At 40.3% G+C, this 19355-nt stretch overlaps 3 protein-coding genes across 5 annotated transcripts; 1 reads left to right on the top strand and 2 right to left on the bottom strand.

Moving 5' to 3' along the window:
- Positions 1-1611: 1611 nt before the first annotated feature.
- LOC116211010 lies at positions 1612-6807 on the bottom strand. The gene is given in 8 exon segments (XM_031545196.1): positions 1612-1800; positions 2007-2038; positions 2041-2082; positions 2191-2224; positions 2226-2299; positions 3538-3574; positions 4165-4227; positions 6592-6807. Coding segments are annotated over 8 exon segments (687 nt in total).
- A 4007-nt stretch (positions 6808-10814) lies between these two features.
- On the top strand, positions 10815-13968 carry LOC116210226 (protein FLUORESCENT IN BLUE LIGHT, chloroplastic). 2 transcript variants are annotated; one of them, XM_031544070.1, is made up of 5 exons: positions 10815-10970; positions 11930-12090; positions 12368-12530; positions 13081-13401; positions 13588-13968. In XM_031544070.1, the coding sequence occupies exons 1-5, from the start codon at positions 10886-10888 to the stop codon at positions 13788-13790; spliced, it is 933 nt and encodes a 310-aa protein (XP_031399930.1). In that variant the 5' UTR covers positions 10815-10885; the 3' UTR covers positions 13791-13968. The 2 variants fall into 2 exon arrangements, with proteins under 2 accessions (XP_031399930.1, XP_031399931.1); XM_031544071.1 differs by having other exon boundaries at positions 11930-12098.
- A 360-nt stretch (positions 13969-14328) lies between these two features.
- Positions 14329-19099, bottom strand: LOC116210211 (oligouridylate-binding protein 1B-like). Of its 2 annotated transcripts, none has more exons than XM_031544056.1 (12): positions 18746-19099; positions 17454-17515; positions 17048-17150; positions 16858-16934; positions 16723-16784; positions 16544-16631; positions 16281-16356; positions 16158-16188; positions 15823-15942; positions 15602-15684; positions 15237-15413; positions 14329-14950 (listed from the first exon to the last, which is right to left on the bottom strand). In XM_031544056.1, the coding sequence occupies exons 1-12, from the start codon at positions 18875-18877 to the stop codon at positions 14675-14677; spliced, it is 1287 nt and encodes a 428-aa protein (XP_031399916.1). In that variant the 5' UTR covers positions 18878-19099; the 3' UTR covers positions 14329-14674. The 2 variants fall into 2 exon arrangements, with proteins under 2 accessions (XP_031399916.1, XP_031399915.1); XM_031544055.1 differs by having other exon boundaries at positions 14353-14950; positions 15602-15687; positions 18746-19098.
- Positions 19100-19355: the final 256 nt, after the last annotated feature.

The raw sequence follows: 19355 nt of genomic DNA, 5'->3' as shown, positions 1-19355 counted from the left end.
AGAATCCTTGAGAGGGACTCGGAGAACACGGAGGCTAACGGGGTAATAGCAGTCTCGAACGTGCAAGGAAGTTTTATGACAAGTACATTGCGAGGTTGGAATAAGATTGATTGGTGTGGCTGGGGACTGATATCCGTTTTCATCTAGTAATTTCGATATCAAGGCACGTGAAGGTGCCAACCCGGCACAAGAGTTTCCTAAAATTAGATTCTTTCTCCCTAGGCTTAGTTTGGCTCAGCCTGCTGATCATGAGCTCCTTATCGGTTCATTTCCCGTACTTTGTAATTTAAGCAATACCGGACATGGTGCAATGAGAACATCCTCAAATCAAATCACCATGTATGATATGACTACCTTCTTCACCAAGCAACAAGGGACCCTGAAGTATAAACTCGCCATGCTGTCTTTGCCACACATGCTGCAACATGAGTTGACTTGATGTTCAATAGAACCTAACTGTAAACCTATGCGCACGCACACTTTGTAACTGAATGGTACACTGTTTTTGAGACAACGTGATGAAACACTGGTGGGAAACGTACAGGAAAAGAAATGCTTAAACTGGGAACTTAATAGACGAAGTGAGGCAGGACTAAACCATCGCCGTCAAAACTGAAGCCAAATTGGCAGAGTGCTGAACTGCGTCTAAACCATGAGTACAAACTTGAGTTACGGCTAAGGGCAATTGAGAAGCCGGAAATCTCCACAAGAGAAGCACCATTTTTTTGTTTCTACTAACCATACCCAACCATTCATATATTGATAACCGCGAGCAGATACTTTGTACAGGAGTACATCATGTGTATCTTCGGGAAGGCCACAAAGGTATAATTAAAATTGGGTTAACAGCCTCGCCAATTGGACAAACAAGCAAACATCAGAAACTCAAGAAAACCTCCCTACATACTTAGAAAAGGAAAGGATAATAGAGAAAAGGAGAACTCTACAAGGTGAAAAGCCTGCAGAAAAAGGCAGAAACCACAGATATATACATGTGTGTGTGTGTGTGTGTGTGTGTGTGTGTATTCTTCTTTGTGCAGTTTAAATACCCGTGTGTAGAAGATTTCCTGTGGAGTTCACTGGTTGTACATCACATTCTGGAACCCACCATCGTAGATTGGCTGACTGGCTCCAGCAGTGCTCATTCCCATGGCTGCTGCCGGCTTGAGAGGGGTGTTGCTGGGCCTGAGGGGCAGCCATCAGGGCCTGCAAGTGCATGCCTCCCATCTTGCTCATAGCAACCTGCCGCTCATAGCAAGGCCATGAAGTAAGCAGGTAGGGCCACGGCCGCCAGTGGAGGGAGTGGGTTGGAGTTCGTTCCCTGGGAGTGGGCTTGTTTCCCCACAAGCACTGAAAATAATTTTAGTAGTGATGGTAAATAACAGGTCGCATCAAATGCTAATGGAGATGAAATGTTTACATGCTGATGGGCACACTTTCCAGAGCCAACCCTGACCAGGCAATGGCCTGGCGATCGAATAAAAGCGCATTAAGTAGCAAAATCGCATTGACATATCAGAATACGAACATCCTGAGCCAAATGAAGGCAGGCTCTCTGACTCGCTGAAAGCATAAGAAAGTGACGGTATCAAAATAAGCACAGAGACATACCTAAATTTGACTGAGAACAGAGGAAGGGTCGTGCATTAATTTCCCATCTGGATTTATAGCCCAAGCGGCCTCACCATGAGTACTGTATCTCACGAAGCCAAAGCCTTTTGTCTCTCTGGATACGGGCCTCCTAAATAGAACCCGCTTCCGAGTGGCGTGGAAGTGCCGGTGAAGATCAAGCTGAGTCACCTGATATATGACAGGCCAGAAATTCAGCCACAACTTACAGAACTCATCTAAATGCATGTATTAACAACTTAAGCTAATGGTGTGTACCGGTACTAGTGTGGCTTCTGTCGCTCATAAAAGCACTAATATTGATGAGGCCGGCCGGGAAATCTACAAAAAAAAAAAAAAAAAGCAACTATACACAGAACAGAAGATAGGATCCTCACCTCTGGAGCAAGATTACCCACCTGTACAGAGAGTTATTCTCAGGAGCATCCCTATTTTCATCCTTCTTATCATCTTCTGTAACTAGAATTTTAATTAGGGAACACAATTACAGCATAGAGATAGTACGTATTTCATCTTTACTAATATAGCTGCATTTTAGACGAGTCACTCTTCAAGACTGACCAGATGAGCCATTTGTGAGTTCAACCACGCTCCGTCGAATCTGAGCTCTGCTTATCATCATTACCACCGGCAACCTTAATTGCCCAATTGCACCGACCGAATCTGTCAACTGCCAAGCCACTTCCCAGGAAACGAGGGAGTTATCTTAGAATGGATTGAATAACTTCCACAGCATTGGGAAGCAAAACATGTCAAGAAAATGATCTCCTTCAGATCATGTTTCCCATTTGAAGCAGGAATCTAATCTATTTCTATCTACAATTTCCACCATATCAGTCCACAGCAAAAGAAAGATGCTGTTAAATTGTGGCATCAAGTCTATCATGTTTGACTTATATAACTGGAAATCTAATCCGAAATATATCAGAATTCACACATGAAAAAGAGAGAATTATGTATTTACCGGTTAAATCATTTATAGCACTCCGGGCATCCTTAAAAAAATGTCAGTACTTTTAACAAATGAAAACTTTTAAGTACATTAACACTATGTTTGGATATCATTTTGCAAGGGAAAGGGAGGGGATAGGGAAGGGGAGGGGAGGTACATGGAGGGATTAAGTTTTCATTGTTTGGATAGATTAATAAAGGAGGGAAAGGAAGGAGAAGGAAATTATGTGGATCCATTGACTAGTATGTCCCCCCTTTTATATAATCTAGTCTTCTATATTGAACGAGGGTAAAATAGTTTTTTCAAGTTATATAATGTTTGAGTTGTTTCCTTTCCTCTCAAATCCTAACAATTTGGTGAAAAGAAATATTAATAAGGGAAGGGAAATGAAAGGATTATGTTTCCTTTCCATCCCCCCTTCTCTTTCTTAGAATTAGCCTATGTTATAACCCTTTGCGAGTTCAAGACTGACCACACAATGAACATAGTACAAGATTAAGGTTAGTAAGACCACACAATGAACATAGTGACAAGAAAAGCAATTACATATAAACCATTTTGGGTAATTTAAAGCAATATAGTAACCACTTCTATTTTCCCCGAAGACAGCTGGGATATGAAGCTTACGAACTACTGGGATAAATTGAAAAGCAAGCATAAAGCACAGCATCGGTCACCTCAGGGCTGAGGTCGCCAACAAAAAATGCTGAAATGGCCTGCGAGTTCATTTAAGTATCATAAGCCCCCATAAAGAAGAAGCGATCTATCTCTAGTGATAAAAAGATGCATAAGTATAATGAACCAGAGCCTACCTGATGTATCCTCTCTTGCAAGCACTAGCATATGCCCAATTAACTTCGATCGGCTGTCCAAACATGCGAACGGCACAATCTTGCAAGCACTAGCTCAGATTTCATAGTAGCAGAAAACTGAAATAGCAGGGTACTGACAAGTACCTCTCAAAGTAGCGAATGAATCCTTAGGACAGGACGACTGCAAAAAGAAACAGACAATAAAGAACCGGATATTGACAATTTAGTTGATGCATGATTTATGAAAGGGTAGCCACAAGATAACCTTTTCGCTGAATATATTTTCATAATTATTAATAGTTTCTTTCAGACCAACAATAGCGGAAGGAAGCACTTCAACAAACATTTTTCTTTCCGAACATCCTTCAACAGGACCTGTGCTTGCAAAAACTTCTTGAAGTAGTGGTTCAGTTACCTGCGTGTGGATGTTCCCACGTACCGGCATTTCCTCAAAAAGTCAGTATGCCATATCAATTTGGACAGCAGGAAAGAGTAGACAAGAAAAGGCAGGAGATCCTCAAAAATGAAAAGGACAAGAGATTGTCATTGCATAATTCAACAGACAGAATTTTGGCTCATCTTAATTAAGCAACTGGGATTATAACAAGATGCACTATGACCTACTCCGGGAAGTGATCATATACCAATGGAACCAAGCTAGGTGATAAAGGTTATGCACATCAAAAAAAAAATTCCAGATAAAAAAACTGAACATCAATCAGAAAGTGGAAAAAGAAGTGAGAGGAAATGCTTAGATAAACACTCGCATACTGCGGCAAGGCAAGTGCTTGGATCAAAGCCTGTGGGCAGATTTCCACTTGGGATTGGCTCTATCTGCAAAAGCAAAATGTGAAAAAGAACAGAAAAATAGAGAATGAACAAAAAAAAAATCCCCTAATACAGAAGCCAAGAGTGTGATCATCCAGCAGCTAAAAACAATCAAAGAGAAGAAACAACACTACGCTGAAACAAAAGAATATTAGCAACTCCACCAAAACATATGATGAAGAGAATAAAATGATCAAATAGGGTGCCCCTAAGAGTTGCTGCATTTCCCATTATCAACACCTATATTCCACACCCCTGATATGAAAATAGCGGAGTACTAACTCGGTAACAAGTTTTTCCAGATTATTATTATTAAAAAAACTATTATTCAATAAAACAAAATGTAGAGGACATCCTGTGGAGGGCCATCACTGAGGTGTCCTCGCGATGACAGTCAACAAAAGACCCTCCAGTGGAAGGCCACCTCTAATATGCCCTCGCGATGACAACCAACGAAAGGCTCTCCTAGAGCAGATTTCACACGGGATATTAAACAAACTTTGCTTTCCAATTGGATTCTTTAATTTCTTGAAATTTCTTTTTCATAGTTCGTAGGACTTGCCCATCATAAAGCCAAAGAATAATGTCTTTCACTTCTAAATATAAATTCCCTGGGTTCTCTGGAGTTGATAATGCCAAGAAATGACTAGTGTTGTGAAAATTTATTTTTCTTATAACTGGAGTTTCACTGTCATTATAATATTATTATGCTACTGGAGTCTAGCTTCACCTTATAGCTGCAACTTGTTGGTCTTCAGGTAAAAATATATTCCTACTTTTCGACTTTTTATGTTAATTTGTTCTGGATATTAATAATAATCAACGCCACTTTGAAATACATAATTTGCATTACTGTATTTATACATACGGTATAGGAATATTATTATTGAATAAAAGGAAAGGTCCTTATTGAGAAAAACAGAAACAACGCACGTGCAATGTACATGCTATTTCACAAGTACTAACAACCCAGATCATGGGGATTCATCAACACTATAAAAAGGATAGGAGGATGTTGATTGAAGAACTACTTCCCCGTGCTTGCAGAGTTTGTTGATATCTCGCAATGTTTATAGCTCTATCTGATCAAAGATCTTATATCGTTACCATCAAGTTACTTAATGACAGCATGTTTTCAGAGGATTTGCATGAATTTGATGCAAAGTTGTACATTCTATGCATTATTGTGTAGAATTCCCCACAAAAATAAATGGACCTTAAACAGTCGCTTTATAAGAGTATAATGAACTGAAAATATGGCCATACTCGTAGCACAGACTTAATCAATTAAAATAGTTTAGAACTTTTGAAGTAAGAAAGTGGAGCAGTTACCGTTTTAAATTAGTTCAAGTCAATTCTTTTTTGGTGAAAGTACACAAGCGCGCATCTCAAAATTGATCAGTGCATCATTACGTTTTGCACATAGTTATAAACAGGACAATAGATACTGTGTTTTGAGAAGGATCATAGTGCATGACTGTCTATTAAGACAATTGTTAGAATGGTAGAAAAAGTATTACAAGGCTCAATTTAGTATTGTTTAGTAACTATTTTACATGTATAAACAATATAAATTACTTTTCTTGGACTTACGTACCGTTCTTTTGTAATCTAATCATATAAATGGCGCATATATATTTTTCTTTTTAAGATATATGTAGTAACACAATAATGTGACAACTACAGTTCAAGCACGTGCATTGCACATCCTATTACACTTGTCTTTAAATAAATTAGTGTTGCTTTACCTTAAAGTCCATTTACTTTCCGTTCATCACCTGCTATGTAATCCCATCCTTCAAAGAGGATTCAACACTTAATATTCTCTCTAGAGAGAGCATTCAATACCCAATAGGATTAGCCTCGTAATCAAAGAGGATGACCCCTCCTCGGAAAAGTCTTAAGTTCAAACCACGCAAAAAAATACTCCTATCGGGCCAACTGAACGGCCTGTGCAGCCTACTCATCCAATATTATATGAAAAGGTGCTTCACCTGGCTTGGCTGCCACTCGCTGATCTTTAACACTATGTTTGGATACTCTTCATTAAGGGGTTCGAGGGGGGGCTCGGAGGGTTATGGAAGGTGAAGAAGGGGAAGGTTTTGAGGGGTCGAATTGTTAAAATATTTTTTTTATAAAAAGAGCTTAAAAACCTCCTAATAACCTCCTGATTTGGAGGGTTGAGAATTATAGCATTTGGAGGGATTTGGAGGTGTTTTAAGCCCCTCCAAAATCCTCATAAAATTTTCCTAAACAAGGTTATTGGAGGGATTTATAACACCTCCAAACTCCTCCCCCTCCAAAAACTCCCGGAAACTCCCAAACTCCTCAATCCAAACATAGCATAACTCTAAAAGTACTCCACCTAACTTGGCAACCACGGTCACCATTGCTATTTGAGTTGTTGTGAGGCGGAGTCTCTACTTCGATCTTTAACTCTAAAAATGGTACTTCATCCGAGTTGGCGACCTTGGCCATCGCCCTCGCCTTGTTGATCTCACCCTTGTGATCCCCTAGTAGCTTCCATAAATCCTTCCACTGCAGAACAACAAAAGGAGTGAGGCTCTCGTGTTGTTCCTCAAACATAGAAAGAACACTCGATGTGTAAAATAGGACGCATGCTTATCGCAAGCATGCAAGGGTAGGACGAAATCTGTAACGAAAGACATCAACAAACACGTAAGAATTTGAATTCCAGCAATGCACTAATTAACAAAGGGACTGAAGAAGAGGACAGAGCATATTATATTCTTGCAAGGGTCTAAAATGATCAAAAGGACAAGGCGCAACATGTAAACCGAACTACAGGAGGAGAGTTTAAAAAAAAAAAAAAGGCGACTATGAGAGGACAACTCCATCGAAGCAGAGAGTTCCCTTTGGTTTTTGATATGCGGTCCATGCATTTCTTTGCTGTGTCAGTTACTTACAGTTCTCAATAGGCTACCCCTACTGTGCCATACGAACTCGATCACAAACAACATATTTCTCCAAAAAAAATTATTTCATTAGAAGTGCATTAAATGAGTGGAATAAATTTCATTTATATTTATTTAAAATTTACATAAAATTGATTTACTTTTCGATGAGATAGGAGCGATTTATACAAAAGATATATATCCAAATATCTTCTATGATCTTTTCTTTTCACTCATAAAAAAAAAAGGCCGCAGTCTGTTGCTGCCTAGAGCAACAATGCATGGTATTAATTGGACTGTTAGTTCTATAATCGAGTTGATTTGGATTGCATAATCAATAATCAAGTTTAATCCAAGGCCCGAAAGCAATAATGTAAAATCAATTATTCGACTTCAACGCGATATCCATCCCAATTTCGATAATCACGTAAATCTGAACCACCGATACATCTCACCGAAATAGAGGACGGAGTGAATCACGTCGTCTGCCTCAGTGTCAGGTGTTACTGTCTCTGTCACTCGGGAACCCTTTTAATTGATGTAAGAACTCCTCAAACGAGATCTTCACGCGGGTTCGTATCCTCTCGGCCTCGACCTCGAACTCGTCCTCGACCTCCACCTCATCCACGACCTCGTCCTCGTCCTCGTCCTCGTCCCCGTCCATGTCCTTGTCCTCGTCCTTGGCCTTGCTGGAACATAGGAACTCATCCATGAAGATGGCATCATCAGAGTCGTAGAGATCACGATTAAGGTCGTACATGTAGTCGTATGTACCACTTCCTGTGCGCAGTAGTAGGACTAGGACCTCCTGCTGGTACCAGTCTCCGGATGAAGAATGATCAGCATGCTCTTGAAAGAAAAATCGAATTAAATGCAGCAAAATCTAATAACGATAAATAAAATTTTCATCTCATGAACATTGAATTGTAACCCGTAATCATATTTCGGGCGTGGTATCAGCTTTTATTCGAATTAAACAACGCAGGCTCTGGATAATCAAATTATACCTTTCTAGATCGAATTCTTTGTAGAAGATTCTAGCCAACCACTCGTGCGGCCTCTAGCTTATCCACATGAACTTGTTCGTCTCCAAGGAATCGCTAGGCAGTCTTGAACGTCTTTCTTGCAGCTAGGAGAGAAAAAAAAATTCGGTTTCTAATCGGCTAGCAAAAGAAGAAGAAATGGCAGTAGGCTTCCCCTATTTTTATTAGCCGTGTGCTTCTCTGATCTCTTTCTCTATTTCGGTTTTGTGTGTGTATTTAATGCCCCACATTAGTATATAAAACATATCCATATATATTTTACATAATGACTCTAGGAATCAATTTGCAATTAATTGATTAATTCAAAATTAATTAATTTATTGCCAATATAATATTATTACGCACATAAGTCATCTTATGACCAAAACTTTAAGAGAGAGACTATTACATCCCCGACATAAGTTTTCACATCTAGACTTTCTAATAATGGAAACTTTTCAAATAAGGAAACTTTCGTATTTCCTTATAAGGATTCACTTCGATGTCGGATTTGACTTCAGGATGTACTAGCAACCCTGCAACTATATTGCAAATCTAATCCGTGAATTGATTCCTAATTAACTACCTTAATTAGACTCAGTTCATCCTCGGTTAAAACACGTCCTATTGTGTGTGACTAACTAGGTTTATCACTGAGTGGCGATGAGATTATAATGCCAAACTCCTTCGACATTACCGGAAACTCTTTTCCGTAACCAAAAACTCAATTTCCAAAATGTTATTGGTTCCCAGCGATTATGAGTGACACCTAACAACGTATCACGAAAATCCAAATAGTGACGAATGTGCTAATTGTACATTCTGATGAACTTGTGACCATATATGAAATGCACTCGAGTCCCTTCATTGCAGATGCCGATCTAGTCAGGGTCATGATAAATGTCAAACCGTATAACTAACCATATGAAATCTCTAAGCTTCCATTCATAGATCATAGGACTTAAATTAGAAACTCCTTTCTATTTTAAGTCCAACAACCATGGCCAAGAATTTGCAGATCAAGAATAAAACTCAAATTCATAGGACTTTTCCCTATTTCCTCATATCAATGAAATCGTTTTGTGAATGGTCACTTACCTCCATACACAATTAACTATGACCACCGTCCGCCGAATATCCATGTTTACTAGAAGTATATAAGCCGGAGTAAATCCTAACTAACTATGTATGAGATAACCATACAATCTCAAGTCTCTGGACTATATGCACTAATATAGTCTAGACTAGATTATACACCCGCGCTATGCGCGAAACTCACACTTGCACGATATGTATAATTTTTTATTTTTTTCATTTACTCATCATGTATCTAAACTCACCGACCTTGCGCATGCAACACCGTTTGATTTTTTTCTTCCCTAAATTCTTCGTAATTTGATTGGTTTGGAACAAGAAAAAATATTGAGGTTAAAAGGACAAAAATGAAAACAGAGGAAAGCAAATTGCCCATCAACGTGGCCCCTTTCCTAATGAGTGAGTGGCGGAGAGAGAGAGAGAGAGAGAGAGAGGGGAGAGCAGTGAAGGGTGCCAGAGATGAGGAGAGAGAGGGGAGAGCAGTGGAGGGTGCCAGAGTGAGGAGAGAGAGGGAGAAAGAGAAAGGTGGAAAAGTCGGTAGTGTTTTTCTGTATAAATTTACAATTATACTTTTAATCTAACTGTCCTTAAGTAATATAATATAAATTATAAGGGTAAAATAAAAACATAAAGTTAGACGAAGGGATTCTCCTTTTTTAAATAGTATAGATAATATTCATTGACAATAATAAAGCATCATATGAATATTATTTATACGTCACGTTCGATTAGTTTATCTTCGTAAGTATTCACATGCATGTCTCGAGATCTAATATCTAATAACATGAAACTCGCTACTTCATTTTTATTAGTATCTATATACTAGTAATGAATACAGACAGAGGTAACGGTCTAACCCGAATAATAATGTCCCGCCAAGATCTCAATGACCGCGAACAATTTAAAGGACTTGTACCAGATAATTTCGCCACTCATATTCTCAACCCTTTGATAATAAAAGTATCTACAAGTGTCTTAAAATTTTATTCTAATAAACATAAACAATTTATGAATAATAGAAAATTTTATTGCCATAAATAAGAATTATCCAGTTACAAATATTGACTTTAGTTAGGACATATAACTAACCGCTCCTCCTCCTAATCGTACTTGCCCGTGCCCACAGAAGAAGAAGATAAGCAGAGTCCTCCTGAGCTCCTAGCAGGGCCGGCACGAGTGGCGGCCCCTGAAAGCAACAGAGGTGGCTGGGGAACCCTCGACTTGATGCTAGCTTGACGATGGAGCCGAGGCTAGAGCGGCTCAATGATGAGCCACCGCGAATGAGGCCAACGGCTGCCTTGCCAATGCCGTTGTTGAGGAGCAGAAAAGATGGCAGGATTCGCCATTTCTGCATGGGAGCTTTTAGATTTGATTCCCAGCCGTGGGGAAAAAAGAAATGTATTGGGGCCTCCGTTTTGATTTCCTTCCGAAAAGGTATCGGGTGGGCCAAAGCCCCAATAATATATGGGCTTTACCCAGTGGCAATGCACTGTAATTTCTAGAAAAAACCGATGGCGGAAAACATATCCCCACGCCGCAGGAAAAGGGCCCACGGGAACTTGAACGTTTTATCTCTTCCTGTCTCATCAGAGAGAGGAAAAAAGCAGAACGCAGCAGCAGAACAATAGAATTATGGCGATGGCGCTCCGGAGCTCCTGCCTCTTCGGCCGGAGACCTCCGCCGTCGGACCGCTTCTCCATCGGAACCCGTCTTCCAGGTAGGTCGCCCTGGCTCCTGGGTACCTCGTGCTCTCAGTCCGTACCATACATTTGCGTATATCTTTGGCTGTAATGAGCTTTCAGTGCTGAGTGAGATTGAGTTTGTGGGGTTTCTCGTGTTCCTCAAGCTCAACATCGTCAAAACCAAGTAGGGGAAGCAAATTCAGTTTGATACATTCAGCGGGAGAACAGGGTGTCTTTCTATTTGTGCGACTCTGTCTTTGTTCAATTCTTTTATCATCCCATTTGGTTCTTCAAGTTTCTGAAGAAATGAAAATCATCGTTCTAAATTGGACGGGGATGGCTAAGTTCTATTCTTTTTTCTTGTCTTGAGTAAAATTTTCCAAAGAGGGACCAGACTGGAGGGGCGAATCTTTAGGATTCGAGCTCGAATCAGCTGCAGTGAATGTGCAGGTTCTTTAATGTAGCTGAGTGTTAAGTATGAATTGATAGGTTCTATTGATTGCTGAAGTATAAAGACCGGTGAAGTAGGGAAAAAGGTTGTCAGAGTGAAAGGAAATAGAGATGAAGATTGAGATGGAAATAAGTAAGGGTGCACTTGTAATGTTGTACGAAGATCAGTGGTGTGATAGGTAATGTTTGATGAACCCATTGCTCGGGGCTGGGGAGAATAAAAGTTCAGGTATGGGGTCCCCGGAGTATCAAGATCAGTCTGGTAAAAAAACACAAACACACACTCTCGAAGAGCAAAAACAATTGTACCCCCCCCCCCCCCCCCCCCCCCGTAGAATTTGAACTTTTTCTTGAGTATATGAACACAAGAAAACATAGCTTTGTTTGAGTTCTTGTTGAAAAGATCGCCGTCTATCTGATGTATATCATGTACGCGAAATTGTATGAGCATAGTTCTCTGCCTTTCATATTTCTACTTAAGATACATTCTTCGTAGTTGTTTTCTGTGTTGCTTCTCATTGATTTTTATTTGATATTGAAACAGGAAAGCTAGCTTTACCACTAGACAAATCCAAGAAGTTCATATCAGCCTTTGGAGATGCTTCAAGTGGATCATTGGAAATTCAAAACCTCCCACTGATGGGCAAAGGAAAACTTCTTTCACATCATTATGGGGCTGTTTTGAAACAGTTATCAGCTCATCAGGTACGATGGTGAGTCTGCCTGTATTTCAAATTGTCAAGTTCCTTTATTCACTTCTGCAATCTGATATATAATAAACTTTGAAGTTTCTCGATCTGTTAAAGTGAAATGAATTTATAAAGGTAGTGTCAATGAAATCAGACTCCTGTTGAAACAACCGAAATTTCAAGAAACTTGAAGATCAGAATTTTTCTTCTCTTTCTCCCTGCAGTGATGGTAAAAGTTGTTTTTTAATTCTGGATAATCAGTTCTCTGTTTATACAATCGATCAATGAATCAGGGAAAGCTAGACTTCAGATTCCCAGCAAAAGTTCTCCTCACTTGTAATGCCTTGATGCTCGCAACACCGTTTCAAGCTTTAGCAGAAACATGTGAAGCCGAAAGTTCATTTTTCAACATGCCCATACTGCTTCTGGTAGCCCTTATAGGAGCCACTGTTGGAGGTATGTTACACACTTCCATTTATCCTTTCTAGTCCATTCACTGCGTCAATAAGGAACAAGATGAGTGTTGTTGGGGTAATTTACGAATTGAGAAAAATTGCAGTTAGTCGATCTGTGTGATTCTATAATTTGTTAATTACTTGCTATAATTTCAGTCTTCCCCCTTTAAATTGGATGGTTCTCAAAATGAAACCCACACTTATTTTTTTCAATTTACCAAATTTTGGATGCGATTTCCCTTGCCCCACGACACTACCACTGTTAGTTTGATTGATAGAATTATATCAAGTGCCGGTGATGTGACTGGTGTGTTTTTTACTTGCATGCTTGAAATTTCGGGATTAATCTACTCGGAATTTTAGAAGGGAGAGCTTCACTGCCCACGTCTGATATATCAGCAATGACATGTGAAGACACTGATTTAATGCTCATTTGTAACCTAAGACTTTTACACTTGTAAACCGACTATCTTGAATTACAATGTATCTCCAATGAAATGCTGGCCTGAGATATTTTTTACTTGCCCATGTATTTCGTATCTTATTAACAGGGTTACTTGCAAGACAAAGAAGAGGCGAACTACAGAAAGTGAATGAGCAGCTTCGCCAGATAAATGCAGCCCTGAGGAGGCAGGCTAAAATAGAGTCTTATGCTCCCACCTTGAGTTATGCTCCCGTAGGCAGTAGATTCGTGGAGAATGAAGTAATTGTTGACCCGAGGAGGGAAGAAATGATTGCCCGCCTCAAGGCAGGGAAGAGTTTCTTGAGGAACCAAGACCCAGAGAAAGCTTTTGGAGAATTCAAGGCAGGTTTGGAACTTGCCCAAGCTCTCAACGATCCTATTGAGGAGAAGAAAGCTGCTAGAGGTTTAGGTAAGTAAGATTGCCTAGCTATATATCCTGAGCATGAGAGAGATTGTGCAAGTTTTCGGGATCCTAAGATTGGCCGCATCATGAAATTTACTATGTTTGGTTACTAAAAGTAGTGAAACTCTTTTCACAGCTTTCATTTCCCTCTATTTGTAGCCAACGTTTGTTGACCAATCTGCTTGTCTTCAGGAGCATCACTTCAAAGGCAAGGGAAGTATCGAGAAGCCATCAAATACTTCAATATGGTCCTGAAGATTTCCGAGAGGGAAGGGGAAGACTCGGGGAATACGGAGGCTTATGGGGCGATTGCAGATTGCTATACTGAGCTAGGAGATCTAGAACGTGCAGGGAAGTTTTACGACAATTACATAGCAAGGTTGGAATCGGATTGATTGGTGTGGCTGGGGAATGATGTCCAATTTTTTTTTATCTTTTTGCTGAATGATGTCTATTTTTAACTAATAAAGTCGTAAGTTAGCTGAGATGATCTAATTTTGAAACCAAGGCACATTAAGGGGCTGACCCGGTTAAGAGTTTCATACAATGAGATTTTTTTTTCCTTAAGGCTTAGTTGGGCTCTGCCTGCTGATCCTGAGCTCCTTATCGGTTCATTTCCCATACTCTGAATTCATGTGATTCCTGGCACGGTGCAGCAAATAAGGGCATTCAAATCGAATAACCATGTCCAGTATGTGTCCACCTTTGCCAAGCTTTGAGAGACCTGAACAAGAAGCTTGCAATTGCAGTTCATACAACATGAGTAGATGTTGAACTGACCCTGGTTGTAGACCTTAATTTAACCAAAGGGGAACAAACGAGAAAGAAATGCACAAACCAGGAACTTAATAGATGGGGAGACCAGCTGACAACCATCAATGAAAAAGTACATCTATACCAAAAGTACAAATTCGAATTATGGCAATTCAAGAGCCAGGAACCTCACCAGAAGCACCATTTTTTGTTACTGACCATACCCAACCACTCATATATTCATATAACCGAGAGCAGACACTCCGTACAGGAGTACATCATGTGCGTCTTTCGAAAACAAGAGCCACAAGCATATATCATTAAATTGGGTTAACAGCCTCACCAATTGGACAAACAAGCAAACATCAGAAACTCAGAAAGCTCCCTACATACTTAAAAAAGGGAAAGGATAAAAAAGGAAAAAGAAAACTCTAGAAGGTGAAAGCCTGCTGAATGAGACAGAAACCACAGAAATATATATTCTTTGTTCAATTTAAATACCGGTGCAGAAGATCTCCCGCCGAGTTTACTGATAGTACATCACGTTCTGGAACCCACCATCGTAGATTGCTTGACTGGCTCCAGCAGTGCTCATTCCCATGGCTGCTGCTGCCGCCTGCTTGAGAGGGTGGTGCTGGGCCTGAGGGGCAGCCATCAGGGCCTGCATGCCTCCCATCTTGCTCATTGCAAGCTGCCGCTCATAGGCCATGAAGTCAGCAGGTAGGGCAGCGGGCCCTGCTGCTGGTGGAGGGAGTGGGTTGGAGTTTGTTCCAGGAGGAGTGGGCTTGTTTCCCCACAAGCACTGAAAATAATTTTAATAGTGATGCTATAAATAACAGGTCAAGTCAATACAAATGAAGATGAAATTTTCTTTAGCCGATAGGCACCACTTTCCAGAACCAATCCTGGCCAGGCAATGGCCCAGCTCATGAAAGCACATTAATAACAACATCGCATTAAAACATCAGAGGAAGAGAAAAAGCATCTAGAACATCCCAAGCCAAAAGGAAACCATGCTTTCTGACTCGCTGAACCAATTACTCTGATAATAAAATGGCAGGGTGGTCAAAATAAGCACTGAGAAATACCTTAATTTGCCTGCCACAAAGGAAGGGCTGTGCATTTCCCATCTGAATAGCCAGGGCAGCCTCATTATGAGTGCTGTATCTCACGAAGCCAAAGCCTTTGTCTCTCTGGACACGGACCTCCTCAATAGAACCTGCTCCAAGGGCATGGAAGTGTCGGTGAAGATCAAGCTGAGACACCTGTAATATGACAGGCCAAAAATTCAGCCATTGCTTATAAAACTCCTTCTAAATGCAACTATCAACTCAAGTTGATGGTGGAACCATGACTAACATGGCTTCCATCACTCATACAAGCCATAAGCCTTGATGAGGCAGGCCGGCAAATTTACAGAAAAGCAACTATACAAAGAAGATAGGATCCTCACCTCTGGAGCAAGATTACCCACGTAAACAGTTGTGTACAGGGGGTTATTCTCAGGAGCATCACTATTCGTAGCCTCCTTATTATCTTCTGTAACAAGGAATTTTATTAGAGCACATAATCACATCAAAGAGATAGTCCCAAGATGAATTTCTTTAAAAATAAAACTGCATTTTTATGAAACAAAAAGAAAAAGTAGGCGAGTCTTCGCTTTTCAAGACTGACCAGATGAGCCATTAGTGAGTTCAACCACACTCCTCGAATCTGAACTCTGCTTGTCATCATTCGTGCCGGCACCTTTAGTTGCCCAATTGCACCGAATCTGTCGACTGCCAAGCCACTTCCCTGAAAACATGATATATCTCCTTCAGGTCATATTTCCCATTCAGGAACCCAATATCTTTCCATCTACGATCCTATTAAAGCTAGTCCATGGCACGAGAAAGATATCATTAAAATGCGACATCAGGTATATCACGTTTGACTTCTGTAACTGATAAACAAACCCGAAAAAAGAATTGGACTTCACACATATGATGAAGAGAGAAGTATATATTTACCAGTCAAATCATTTATAGCACTCTGGGCATCCTGAAACAAGACAAAATAGTCAGTAAATTACAAACAAAACTTAGCTTCACTAAATAAACAATGAAGCCAATGAAATGAACTGAATTCAGTACCTGCTGGCTTCGGAAAGAAACAAAACCAAATCCCCTTGAACGACCTGTCTTCTGGTCCCACATAACCCTTGCATCTCTATGTTTCAATACAAGATTAAGGTTGGTAAGAATCCCACTAAGAAAACAGTGACACTGCAACAGGAAAGCTTAAAGAAAAGCTATTGCACATAGGACATTTTCAGATACGCTAAAGCACTACAGTAACCACTTTTATTGCCCCTGGAGACAGAAACTACAGAAGTAACAAGGGATATGAAGCTTACGAACAACTGGGATAAACTGAAAAGCAAGCATAAAGCACAGCATCGGTCACCTCAGGGCTGAGGTCACCAACAAAAATGTTGAAATGGCCTGCAAGTTGATTGAAGAATCATTAAGCTCCCATGAAAAATAATGCCATCTCTGTTAATAAAGGAATATGCATAAATGATCCAGTACCTACCTGATGTATCCTCCCTCTGAGCACTAGCATAGGCCCAATTGACTTTGATTGGCTGTCCAAACCTGCAATTGATACAATCTTATAAGCACTAGATCAATTTTATAGTAACAGAAAACTGAATATTATAGTACTCACAAGTGCCTGCCATTGAGAGATAATATTGCAAGAGATGCAGATCTCCGATCAAAGTAGTGAATAAATCCATATGATGACTGCAAAAACCCAAAGCCAATTAAGTGCCAGAAAATTGATGATTTAGCCAATGGCTTAAGCAAGGACAGTAACAGATGAACATGATTTCAAGCTTAATAGTGCCTAAACACACCTTTTCCTTCCTAATAAGCTTGCAGCCTTCAACAGGACCTGTGCTTGCAAATACCTCTTGAAGAAGTGGTTCAGTTACCTGCGTGTGGATGTTTCCAACATACCTGCATTTCCTCAAAAAGTCAATGTAACTTTCCAATTTATGAAGCAGGAAGGAGCAGACATGAAAGGGCCGAAGATCCTCCAAACAAAATTATCACATTATTAATCATATTAGGATTTAGGCTCATCTTAAACAAATGGGATTCTGTCGACATGCATAACGACCTAGTCCGGGAAGTTGTCAAATGTCACAGGACAGGGCTAGGTGATAAAGTTTAAGCACATCAGAATGCAGATTAAAAACACACCACCTAATAGGGAAATGGAAAAATAAGGAAGGAAGAAATGCTTAGACAAACACTCACACACTGCGACAAGTGCTTGGATCAAAGCCAGGAGGCAGATTTCCACTTGGGATTGGCTCTATCTGCAAAAGCAAAATGTGAAACGAGAAAAGAAAAGAAGAGAAAAATAGAGAACAGACAAAGAAGGTTCCCTAATATAGAAGCCAAGAGGTGATCATCCCGCAACCAAAAACAAACAAAAGAGAAGGAACAAAAATAAAAGTCCTAACACAGGAGCAGAGAGAACTAGCAACTCCAAAGAGAACATATACTGAACAGCATAAAATGATCAAATAGGGATCCTAAGAGTCATTGCATTTCCATTATCAATGCCTATTTCCCTCTCCTGATATGAAAACAGAGAAGCAAGTATGCTGTGACTTGTTTTCATGTTTTCCAGTTTGCCAAAAAGATTATTCGAGAAAACAAAATGTAGAGATTCTAAGTTTAAACAAGTTATTGAGCAAAACTTCTAGATGTCTACAGCAATTCTGCTCTCAGCACTCTCTAGTTATCAGTTATGACGCTCCTTGTAACTATTATATCAGCAGCATTCCTGTTTATTCAATCCCTGTGAAAACAATCGTATCTTTTGACTATTCAGAAGCTACTAAGCAACAGCTTATTGCATACTAACTTAAGATAGAAAAATTATGCAGTGCAAAAGGGTCCTTGATATAATTAAGAATCTGAATGGGCAGGAAAATGGCCACATATTGTCCCAATCCTATCCAATCTTATGCGATTCTAAGTAGAGAATTGAAGTTGATTCTTATATAAAGAGTGAATTTCTTCGAGAAACCCATTATGGATACCCAGCAGCACCCGGACCGATACTAAATCTCGTAATTGCACAATGCTGTACGAATTTTGTCCTCGAGAAACTGAATAACGAGAAGCAAACGAGGAGAGCAGAAAGACGCTGAATTTCAAGGCACCATTTAGGAAAAGAACCAATCTTCCCCATTCACAAACTCAAAACAATCTGGTCGGGGGCAAAAAACCCACAAGGCAAGTGGAACAGTCGGACAGAAACAACGGTCGTAGTAGAAGATAACGGCCAAACAACGGCATATCCTAAGCTCGCAAACATTTAAACCTAAAACGACAAATTCCAGCTGAAATTCAACTTAGAAAAACCTAACAGAAAACAGAAATTGCAGACGGAGCTCCACCCTACCATGCAAGGAAACTAACAGAAAACCCTAGATGCCAGACACAAAACCCATAATCCGTCACAGAAGAAAAAACCCAATCGGGCAATCAACCGGAAGATCGGAAGAGAGAGAGAGGGTGACACGAACGTGACGGACCTGGGGAGGAGCTAAGAGGCCGGGGTGGTAGAGAGACTGCTGCTGGAGGAGGGCTGCTTGCTGCATCAAGGCTTGCTGGTGATGCTGTTGCTGCTGCTGTTGCTGCTGCTGCTTCAGCCTCTGATGCTGCATTTTCTAGAACGGGGCCGATTTCGCGGAGAAATCGAGCTGTGGTAGGGCTCGAAAGGTGTGGGAGGGAAGTGTATAATTAGGGTTTGAGCGGGTTTCGAGTAAAAGGCCGCGAAAAGAGGGCTCTCAGGGGAGAGGGAGAGAGAAACAGAGAGAGAGCGATCTCTCTCGACTCGACTCGACCCGACCCTCGAGATCGTGAGAGAGAGAGAGAGAGAAGGGCGAGAAATGTAAGGCTCGTGTATTTATTATGTAATATAATATATGGGGTCACTAGAGTTTCTCTTTTTCTTCTTCTTTTTTTCCTTTTGGTAAAAAAACACTTTTTAATCCTCAGTTTTTAATAATTTATCATTTTCATCTTAAATAATAACAGTCATAAGTTTCGAAATCTTGAAAAATATACAAAGAACTAAAAGAAAGATGGAAAGGGGTAGAACGGAGTAGGGGCGGCAGGGGGCCTCGCCGACGTGGCAACCCT

Source organism: Punica granatum, chromosome 6 (genome assembly GCF_007655135.1).
Source record: "Punica granatum isolate Tunisia-2019 chromosome 6, ASM765513v2, whole genome shotgun sequence".
NCBI lineage: Eukaryota > Viridiplantae > Streptophyta > Magnoliopsida > Myrtales > Lythraceae > Punica > Punica granatum.
The sequence above is the reverse complement of the archived record's forward strand: the minus strand, read 5'-3'. Positions and strand labels throughout refer to the sequence as shown.

Coding starts and splice junctions, on each gene's coding strand:
- LOC116210211 (XM_031544055.1), bottom strand. CDS start 18,877: ATGCAGCATCAGAGGCTGAAGCAGCAGCAGCAACAGCAGCAGCAACAG. Junction 17,151..17,453: donor CCAAGCACTTGTCGCAGTGT/GTGAGTGTTTGT, acceptor GAGGAAATGCAG/GTATGTTGGAAACATCCACA. Junction 16,632..16,722: donor TCAGAGGGAGGATACATCAG/GTAGGTACTGGA, acceptor ATCAACTTGCAG/GCCATTTCAACATTTTTGTT.
- LOC116210226 (XM_031544070.1), top strand. CDS start 10,886: ATGGCGATGGCGCTCCGGAGCTCCTGCCTCTTCGGCCGGAGACCTCCG. Junction 10,971..11,929: donor CATCGGAACCCGTCTTCCAG/GTAGGTCGCCCT, acceptor ATATTGAAACAG/GAAAGCTAGCTTTACCACTA. Junction 12,531..13,080: donor TATAGGAGCCACTGTTGGAG/GTATGTTACACA, acceptor TCTTATTAACAG/GGTTACTTGCAAGACAAAGA.